This window comes from Pseudorca crassidens, chromosome X (assembly GCF_039906515.1).
Source record: "Pseudorca crassidens isolate mPseCra1 chromosome X, mPseCra1.hap1, whole genome shotgun sequence".
Taxonomy (NCBI): Eukaryota; Metazoa; Chordata; class Mammalia; order Artiodactyla; family Delphinidae; genus Pseudorca; species Pseudorca crassidens.
In genome coordinates, this window is record NC_090317.1 from 119,253,882 (window position 1) to 119,264,249 (window position 10,368).

The 10,368-nt window shown below is 42.7% G+C and overlaps 1 protein-coding gene and 1 long non-coding RNA gene across 7 annotated transcripts in view; one reads left to right on the forward strand and one right to left on the reverse strand.

Annotated features, from left to right (window-relative positions):
• LOC137217059 (uncharacterized) overlaps nucleotides 1-10,368 on the forward strand; it is a 98,288-nt gene continuing 87,920 nt past the window's right edge. For all 4 annotated transcript variants that reach the window (XR_010939997.1, XR_010939994.1, XR_010939995.1 and 1 more), the window contains exons 1-3: nucleotides 1-390; nucleotides 618-706; nucleotides 3,452-3,505. This is a non-coding gene — a long non-coding RNA (uncharacterized lncRNA). The remainder of the gene's footprint in view (nucleotides 391-617; nucleotides 707-3,451; nucleotides 3,506-10,368) is intronic.
• Nucleotides 1,182-10,368, reverse strand: part of NHS (NHS actin remodeling regulator) — a 349,080-nt gene continuing 339,893 nt past the window's right edge. For all 3 annotated transcript variants that reach the window (XM_067723301.1, XM_067723300.1, XM_067723302.1), the window contains 3 exons: nucleotides 8,237-10,368; nucleotides 7,811-7,937; nucleotides 1,182-5,238 (listed from right to left, as the gene is read on the reverse strand). The exon at nucleotides 8,237-10,368 is cut by the window's right edge and continues 853 nt beyond it. In XM_067723301.1, the coding sequence (XP_067579402.1) occupies nucleotides 4,629-5,238; nucleotides 7,811-7,937; nucleotides 8,237-10,368 (2,869 nt within the window). In that variant the 3' untranslated portion in view covers nucleotides 1,182-4,628. The remainder of the gene's footprint in view (nucleotides 5,239-7,810; nucleotides 7,938-8,236) is intronic.

The window sequence follows — 10,368 nt, forward strand, 5'->3', positions numbered from 1 at the left end:
AATGCTTAGGTTCCCACGCGCGCAGCCGGTCGCTGACCAATCAGCGGCCGCTACAAGACACGCCTGGGCCGTCAGCCGACCAATCCAGCGGACCTCTGAGCCGTTGCAGGGGAGCGGGCGTCGCTAGAGCGACTGCCAAGGGGAGAGTCTTTGGTTTCCTCGGGGCGGCCGCACTTCCGGCCTCCGAGCCCCTGTAGCTTGGCGTTGTTCGCGGGGGCCGGTGGGATCGGAACCCCGTGCTAGAGTGAAAACACGAGCCTCTAAGGCTGAGAGGGGTTTAGTGCGGTTGTGCAGGAGCGCCGGCGCGCGCGACTTTTTCTGTGTTGGAGCGGGTTTAAGGAGGCGGCTCTGGGGGGTGAGGCGTTTAGGTGCGTGGCCTCCCCACTCTCGGTTAGTTCTTTGAAGCTTTTTTTTTTTTTTTTTAATGTAATTCCCCCCTTTTCCTCCTCCTTCCCCGTCCCTCTGTGACGCACCCCAGACGTCGACATTGACTCAATTCTAAGCGTGCACGTCAGTGCTGGAGTTCGAAGGGGGAGGGAGCGGGAGCGGGGCTTTAGCAATTGTGGTTTGGTACATACCGGGCAAAGTTATTTTAAAAAGTTGTTATCTCTCCACAGGGTGAGGTAACACAGACCTTGGAGCCAGATTTGCTGGGTTTGTACCCCAGCCCCAACAGTTAAGCGCTCTGTGGCTTTGGGCAACTCAGGTAAATGGCTCTGTGCTTCAGTTTCCCCATCTGTAAAATGGGCACAACGTGGGGGGGTGCTTCATGAGTTAGAGTAGGCAAAGCACTTAGAACAGTATCTGGCACCTAAGTTTGCGTAATAAAGGGTACATGACATTACTTAGTGGCACATCGAGGTTGTTCATCTGAGGAAGGAGGCACAGTCTGAGTAATTATCAGAAGCAAAGCAGGTAACTTTAAAGTAAAGCCATAAATATTTTTCTGGCCTGGAGAGGTACAGGAAAGTATACTGGACACTGGAAATGTATTCTTTCTTCTCTCAAATACAAAGCGAGATCGGAGCCGGTTACAGAGATAGTATTCATTATTATCGTTATTATTTTGCTCATACTTTTGCCATAGCAGTTCCCCTCCCATATGTCCAGACCGCTATAAAACACTTGCCGTTTGTTAAACCCCAGGAGTGCAATTACATAGCAATGAAGAGAGCAGCCAGTTGTTTAATTGCAGTCACGTTTATTTGCAGTTTCTATACACACTTTCTAGGTAATCAAACTTTTCTGGTACATTTTTTTTGAGAGGGGTTCACAATGAAACTGTCACCATTTTTACTAAAAATAAATACAAGACTTAAAGTGTTGCACAGCTCTAAAATATACAAAGGCTTGAATTGAATGTAAACGTTGAAAACATCTTACAAAAGAAACCGTTTTTGCAACGATTTAAAAAGTTCATATTTACAGATATTACAAAAATACAAAATGGAGGCAAGTCCATAAACCATTGTCTTTCGGCCAGCATGAACTGGTTCTAGTACCAAAAGAGTTACACTGTAACCTTCCTCATAGTTGTAAATCTTTGTCATGATCTAGTTCTTTCGGTCTGCCACCACTGCAGCAAATGTACTCACTGAACTTTGGCAAGAGCAAACAGTGTGTTTTGTTTGCTGCAACTGGTCCGTGTCCTCTACTTAGCCAAAAAAAATTAAAAAATCAGGAAAAAAAATTTCCCCCACACAACATAGACATGTTGTATAAACACAAAAGAAGAAAAAATTAGCATCAGTGCAAACAACAGAAGAAAAGTTTGGGTTGATGTTGTTCACAATACCTAATGTGTGTACTCTGCTTTAAGACGGCAGTGATGTTGAAGACAACCCTCTAAATCTTGGTCTTATGTGCTACGTGATAAAGCCATGTAGAATTACTAAGGAATTTCTTGCCTTTTTTTTTTTTAACTCAGTTTGTTACTCAATACTCTTTTGCACAGTGAATTTTAAATCCATCTTTATCTGGGTTTTTTTTTTAAATCTATGAAATATAAAATAGAGAAACTCTGCTATAAATTTTTAGAGTAAACAAAATAAGTAAAACTATATTCTAAGGGTTAGTTCTGTGATCATTACATATAGAAGGTCTCTTATTGCCTCACAATTCAAGTCAATATGTATTTTAAAATATATATAGTACCATTACTTAAATTAATGTCAATAATAAGGTGACATATTTGTTAAAGCCAATTTGTGTGTTTTCTGTTCAAGATTTAGAATCACTTTTAAAGCCTACATACCTTTCTTTACGCTTAAAAAACCCCTAACTACACAAAAGCCGTACTGCAAACGAGCTGCTTTTATGAGAATTACAAAAAATCACCTATTGTGACTGGAAATGACTTTTTTTATTGCATTTGTCTAAAAACCTTACTTTTAAAAGTTTGCCAAGTGTACTTTTCAAAGTATGAGAAAAAGTTATTCATGTTCCCATGTGGTGTCAAACCATGCTGGTTTTCTTAACTAATGGGTTCCAGTGAGAAATGATGGTCCATTTTTTTCAAACCCCCAAACATTTTTCTTTTAGTAAAAAGTATAACACTTCGTAAATGTTCAAATGTACGCTTTACCAGGTAGCTTATCTATCCCTGCGCGCGCGCACACACACACACACACACACACACTCTCCCTCCTCTACCCCGCCACCCCCAGCACCCATTTTACATAAGAAACACAACTTGATAGTGAAAACAAATAGGAGAATAAACCAGACATTTTTTTTTCTTTCCAAAGAAACAAACAAAAACCCAACAGCAATCAGATTCTGTAATTCTCACTCTGTAACATCTTAAAAAGTGTTTCTATTGAAAGATAGCATCTTCTTAGACCAGGCTTTCTCCTTCATATTGCATGAACTAAACCAAAACCACAAACCCCCTTTCACACATCCTACTTTCCCAAATACCACTTGCATAAGCTTAAAGCCAGCTGCTTATCAATTTCTTGGTAACTCTGGTATGTTCTATCACTCTAATCACATTCTATTCTTTTATATAGGCCGTATTCCTTCTTAGTTCTCTACTTTCTACCTTCTCCCATTCAAAACATTCCAAGTACATAGCTGCTCATATTTCCGACATATCATTTCATACAGTATCAGTTCATGTCAAAATCACAGGTGTAAAACCCATTTGCAGATTTCAACTTGTAACTACATTTTTTTTTCAGTTTTAAGACAAGAAAATTCAAGTAATTCAGCTTGTTTCCCTGCCTTCATTTTATCAGAGCACTTGCCCTGACATTTCCTTTCCCACCCACCACCCTCCCCTTTTGCCATCAAGCAGATAGAGTAAAATCAGACAAAAACTCAGTTATATGTAGCATTGTGAACCAGAGCTGCTCCCCATTCCCATTTTAACAGTGAATTTAAATAATGCATATACACATACCTATTTCCCAACTACGTTGTTCACAGTGTCATTTCTGTTAATTTTTAGGTAGCATGGATCTCATCAGCACAGAGAGAAAGCTTCACTGAAAACTCATTGCAGGTACTTACTGATAAATCCACAGCTCTGTGGCATGCTTATGTTTTATTTTCGTTCGTTAAAGAACCTGGAGCTAATTGCTCAACTGTTTAAGGAGTTTAAAGATTCTAGTCCTCAGATTAGGACTGTTTATGTCCCCAGTAGTGTAATAGAAAACATAACCTAAAATTAACTACTGTTTTCCCTACTCATTCTCTTTAAAGCAATCCACTGAAAAATTGAAGTTTAAAGGACACTGTCAAGTGCTGTTGTTCAGGGCTTTATGTTGAGAATGATGATTTCTCTCACTGATTTTTTTTTTTTAAATCAAAAGCATGCTTTTCATTCTGTCCAAATTGCCACATGGCAAATCACAGCCACGTGTTACCAGTAGTTTGTTTGGTGCTGCAGTTTGTCACAAAAATGGTTAAGTCTGAATTCATTATTTTAAATTAATCACATTTCACTATATGACCTCAAGATTTCCTTTATTTCACCAGTTTAAAATTCATATTTTGAGGTTTATCACTCAGAAATCATATTGGTGGACATTTAAATATGGTATTTGATACGAAAATGGTATTCACAGAATACAGTTATTACACTTTATTTGTTGTGTTCTATAAGCAGTTGGTGTGGTAGATAATTGGCCACATGTCCACTCGTCATCCATAAATCTATTTACACATTTTTATCAAAAATATGGTATTTACATGTGTGTAGTTCTTCTAAATTTTGCTTTAGTTCATTTTAATGTAAAAATATACCGAACCTCCAGAGTATTTCATCCTCTTAAGAATTATGACAGTGAGGGCTTTGTTTTCTGAATAGGCAGCTCTGGGAAAACTTTTTCTAGGTTTCATGAAAAGCAGACATTTTCAAATTCTCTATTATCAAAAGGAATGAGATTGGGTAAATCAAACTACCCTAAAGAAAAATATGAAAGACAGTGCAGCTACTTAAAAATATGGAAAATAATCAAGAAAGACCAAACCACCTTCCATTTCCCCAGCAAATATTTAGGAACTTGTTGGTAAGCGTGATGGTACCCCACCATGTGCTGACTTCTCCCCAGTCTTCCGTTCTGTTCCTCCATCCTCATACGACTAAGGTTTTGGCCTTTGACAGCCAGCCTGGCGTGGACCACCTATGTTGAGCTCTGGGAGGATCGGTCATCATGTGGGCTCCCATCGGAATTTTCTGTCTCGCCTTCGGAGATGGCCTGCATGGGCGCGTTGTACAGCCTGCAGCGGACACTGTAGCGGCTGCTGCTGGCCGCAGGGGGAGCCCGGGAACGTCCAACCCTTGCCGATGCCGGGGTGGCAAAGTTCTTTGAGGAGAAACCTTCTGCATTAACCCGTGGGGAGCACGGAGAGAGGGGGGACAGCGCTTCAGTTCCCGGTGCCCCCTGATGGGCCTCATGGGTGCTTTGGGGGGACTCGGCTGTGAGTTCCCCAGGAGGTTTGGGCAGGATGGGACTCTTCAGGATCTCAGTAGCAGACATGCGGTAACTGGAATCCGAGCGGCTGCCTTTCTTGAGGAGTAGTAGCTTAAACTCTTCATTCGATGTGTTGGACTTTTTGGCATTTCGGTAGATGAGGCCAGGAGACCTCTGGCTGTTTGGGGTGGTCACATTGCTGTTGGTTGAGGTGACAGAACCAGCACTGTTGCTGCTACTGCTGCCCAGGGAAGCTCTAGATTTACTTCGAACAGACATGTCCCCAGAATCTTTTCTTCCAAGTACTTTCCTCTTGGACCTTTCAAGAAAAGGAACAATCTCAGTCCACATACACTTTAATGAAACTAAAAGTGTTACGTCACACTCAGCCATCTCCTTAAAGAGCAGTTTGTTGTACCCTGTCGGATGGGATCCTAAGCATTAGGGCTGTAGGGGTGAGGATTAAGATACATTGCTTGCCCTCGCAGCACTCACAGCCTGAGGGAAGTTCTCCAGTAACCAGCGGATATGAATTAGGTTTTGGAAATGACCAGTTCAAATAATGACTAATGTGGAGGCTAGAGGTTCTAGGGGAGGGCTTACTGGGAAGTTTCACAAGAGTACAAGAAAATACTGCTCTCTGACTCGTGGTTAGAGTGTAGGTGGTGAAGGACGGTCACTTTTATTCAACCTGTCTCTGCAATACAGATGAAATCCTCTGATGCCTGGGATTGGCTTCCAGTGAATACCAGGAGAGCAAAGTGGAAGGAGGTGTGGATGGGACAGGACTGGCCATAGGCTGACGGTCGATAGGCTTGGGTGATGGATATGTCTGTGTGTGTGTTTGGCTGGGGGTGGGGGCAGGCAGTGGTGCGTTACACTATTCTGTCTACTCTTAAAATTCCTCCATATAAAGAAATTTCTTACATGACTTCTTGAGTAAGTCAATCCATTTTGGCTGCAGATACCATTTGCCATAGCTGCCCAGGAATATCTGTGTACAGTGTATTAATCAGTAAGCCAACTTTCTGGAGGAGCTGGAAACCTAGACCACCTCTGGAGCTCTGAAAGCTCTGTGCACTATAAACTCTCAAGAAAAGAAAATTTTTACTGTCACTGTGCTGCACGTAAATAAATAAACAAACAAACAAATTCTGCATAAATGTAAATCTAAGATTACCAAACTCTGTAAGTCTACCAAACCTAGGCACCCAGCCATCATTATTATATTATTTCTTTTGATAAATAAACAGGCATAAATTTCGTGAACTTAGTCACTGAGTCAGCATGACCCAGTTCATTGCTACGTACTGGCAGCATGCTTTCCCACCAGCCTAAAAACCTGTAGGTTAGAGAAAATGTCCGTTGTGCAATTGGACTCCAGCCTGATTATGGTGCACTGAAAGCTTCGTGGTTGCTATCTCGTGTGTGCCAGTGTCTGGCACTCTCATAGGGTAGGGATTTCAAACTAATGTCTGCTTTTAGCATCTGCCATATTCTAGACACAGACATGATATTTTATCATCAAAACTGAATATGTGAGCTATAGGTATCCCCAGTTACAGCAAGGGAAATAGGTACACAGGTTTTAACTGACTCAAGACTGGACAGGAAGTGGCAGCATTGGGATTCAATTCCAGGTCTTTCTGACTCTACTCCTTCCATTCTGTCCACTCTTCAAGACACTAGCATTTGGTTTTTTAACTTCACAGCATTTAATAACTTGTCCTAAGGTTGGGGATAAAAGGGGGTGAGGAGAATATAATCAGGGACAAAGAAAAATAATGATTCTACACTCTCCAAGTGGAGAGGTGAGCCTGCCAAGGTCTACACAGAACGTGTTTGTGATTGGCTCGTTTAAAAAAAAAGTTGTTGAAGGGCAGTGTTCCTTCTTTGTGAGAGAACCACATCAACAGAAAACACAAGTTCCCCTAAAAAGTAGGATCCTGGGAAAAACAGTGGTAAGCTGCTTGTAAAGAGCTTGCTTCCAAGAGTATAACTTCATGAGGTAGACAGGACAGTCCCCAAGCTTTGTCCCTTGGGAGTCGCATCTAGGTCACCAAGGCCTAGTGAAGTAGGCAGTGGCAGCTGTGAAAGGAGTAGCTGTGTTATGACTGGATAGCTCAGTCTGATATGGGTTCAGTTTCCGAGGGCTAGTTCCTGTTTCGTTCTTCGATCACAGGTTGTGAGGAGTATTCTTGCAAATAGGGGCCTCGATCACAGGGGTCCAGGGGTCAGATGAGAGAATATGAATGGTCAGCATGGATGCAACACTATCCTGGAAAAGCAGCCTAGAGGACATCCCCTCTTCATGGGATATGGAGCATTACAGTTAGAGAAGGGCAGTGTTAACTACAGAAATGGAAGTTTTAGGAAGAGAGGGAAGAAAGGGAGCAGTGATTAGTTGTTGTGAGCTATGAAATGGGCAGGTTTATATACTGTTTTGTCTCAAACTTGGGGCTGTGTTTAGTGAGTCACCTTACATTTACCCCTGATAGTGTAGGATTATAGCTTTGAGCATGTGTTTTTAGGTTAAGGAATTATTTAAATGTCAGAGATTACACTAGAGTTTGAGCTTTCACCCTTAAGTTACTTGACCACAAATTGTTTTCAAATTAAAAACTTGTTTCAGAATGTCTTTCCTAGGGGAAAAAACAACAGCTTCCCTCAGCAGTTCTTAGGAAAGTCTCTCAATTGAGGTCTACCTAACTGTATATAAGGCCACATATTTCCCAACTTGAATAGAAGTCTATCAGTTTGATTTGGAAAAATAATTTTACTTTGCTTGCTTATGTTTTTTGTTGAATGTATTACAAGTACCCAAGGCTTTTCCATATTTGCATTTGATGAGAAGCACGTAAGAAGCAAAACCTTTGTTATTGTTGCCTCACCTGTGAATGACTGCAAATAAATCCTCCGTTGTTCGAGGTTTATGTGGAGACACAAACACACTTTCTGCTTCAGCCTGAGAGTCTTCACTTAGTGGTGAAATCACAGAGTCATCACTCGGTGACGATTCTTAAATTAAGAACAAAAGCATCTTTAGGAAGAAGTCACCCAGCACGCTGCTGGGCTTCACTGACTCAGGGAACAACTAAGCAACAGTTACCTGACCGCCATTTTTAAAAGGAAGGAGCTGTCTGTCAGACTTAGTCCCTCCATGATAAAAGCTTTTATCTTAATTGTTTTAATAAGTGAAAAGAAAGAGGGAAACCAATACCCAGGGCTGTACTGTATTATGGGGAAGGTAAGAAAGAAAAACTTCAGGAGGTGCCACGAGACACCTTCCCATCGTGACAAAGGTGTCAACAACTGACCTTTCAGCGAAACCTCGTCCACACTTCCTTGGGTCTCCTCTGCTGCTCCGCTGTTACCAGAGGCACTTTTGGCTGAAATACCTGAAGCAATATTTTCCTGCTCAGAACATTTTTCAGGGCATGGATTTACAGTTGATATCTCTGCTTCATAGCTGATATTCCCAGGCACTTTGTCATGGTGGCGGCTCATCCCAAGTTGATGCTTAAGTTGATTGCTTATGTCTGTGACTCTAGTTGGTGAGTTGGACTGAGATGTGAGCACGTCCACAGACACAGGGTATGCAGCTTCCTCCCGGTCTACAGGAGATACCTTCTGGACCTGCGCTGGGGCTCCATCTGGACCAGCTCCACATTGTAGCATTTTACAATCCAAATCATTTGGGCGAGCAGCAGAGACCCTCTGAAATCCTTCTGCGGGAAAGTCACAACTTTCACTTGGTGTGTTTTCTGGAATAGGCTCACTGTCCATATGTATTTGGTCTTTTGTGCCACTTGAATCTAGAAGGTTGGTACCAGCTGAGGTTACCATTTCTGGATCACAATGATTCTTCACATCAAAAGAACGGTTTTTTTCTAATTGTAGTTTATCTGATTCCATCTCAACTGCAGAGGAGTCTAAAAAGGACAATATGGTGTCTTCAGTGGAGTACTGACGTGATAGTGATTTCTTAGTCATATGTGGCCTAATCTTACCTGGAGACAGGGCAGCCATGGTGAGAGTGCTTTCCTCTAAGTAGGGGAGATCTGTATTGTTGCCTTCTTTTTGCTTAACTTCTTCAGACCTACTGATGGACCTAAGGTTGACAGATTTCAGGACTGTTGGTGTAATTGCAAGAGACGGTGGAGGATTTGACCTCAGTGTTTCTCCTACTGCATTTTGCTTATTATGACTGAAAACATGCAATGGGTGACGGTGGTGGAATGGTTTATTTAAGACATTATGAAGAGCACTTAGGTCAAGATGGGTAGGAGGTATAATTGGAAGTTCAAGGTCTTTACCCAGTGATAGAACTCCGTCTTTTAAAGAGGGTTGCTGTAGTGAGGATTTCCTTTCTGGGACTTTTGGTTTTCTTTTGCTACCTCCAGGAGACAATGGGCCAGAAAAGAAAGCTGTAGGGAAAGAGGACGTTGGCGTTTCAGACTGGCTGGAGTAGCCACTTGACGGAGATGCCAAGCCAGCCAGCTTTTCTGGTGAAGCCAGTTTAAACTCATTGTCAACAGAAGGAAGGGAGGGGGTGGTGGCTCTAGATTCCGACTGGGATGTTTGGGATTCTGAGCTCTCTGGAGATTTGATGCATTCGATAACTGTGGTACCCGTAGCAGTGCTTGAATTAGATAAAGATCTGTAAGGATCATTTGTTTTCAAGTCATTTAGAAGCCAGAGGTCTGCATAGTGAGTTGATTCAGCACCTTCATCTTTGAATGGTGGAACATCTGGAGTGTCTAACTGAGGTTCCTTAATGCCATGTTCACTCTGGTTCATCCAAGAAGGTTCCTGCTTGGTGGGCAGACTGGCATTTTCCATTCGAGAAGGCGTGTTGGAGAAATCAAGAGGCAGCTTCATTTCCCTGGAACTGTGAGGCAGGAGCTGGCCACTGCTTATCTTTGGTTCTTTCTTCTCAGAAATGTCTGCATTTCCATCAGACTTCCTCAATGATGAGCTACGTTTAGGTGGAGTCGGCTTTGCCTTTGGTTTCCTGAAAGAGATGCTTGGTCTCCCCTGTCTCCTGTGGTCTAAGTAGTCCTGCCAGGCACAGTCTGGAAGAGTAGGAGGAACCCCGACACCCTGGCCATTCTCTGGGCCCAGGGCTGCATAGTGACAGACGTAACTCTTACTACCTTTGAGACCACAGTCAAAGTGCATGGAGGTGTAGTATCCTTCTGTGTCCACCGAAAAGTGAGAGCTAGTGTCTGCTTTGTCCGATGGAGACTTTTCCAGAAAGCTGTCATAAGTGGCCATGCTCGTGAAGCTTGGGCAGCCCAGGCTGTCTGCCTTGGGACGCTCAGGGCTAAAATCCTGGCGGCAGGAGGCATCGTGATGGTGGTGTAGGTAATTCCACTCGCTGTCACTCGTGTTGCTATTGTTGGGGTCATCCAACAGATCTGCCACAGTGGAGGTAAAGGAGTTTGCT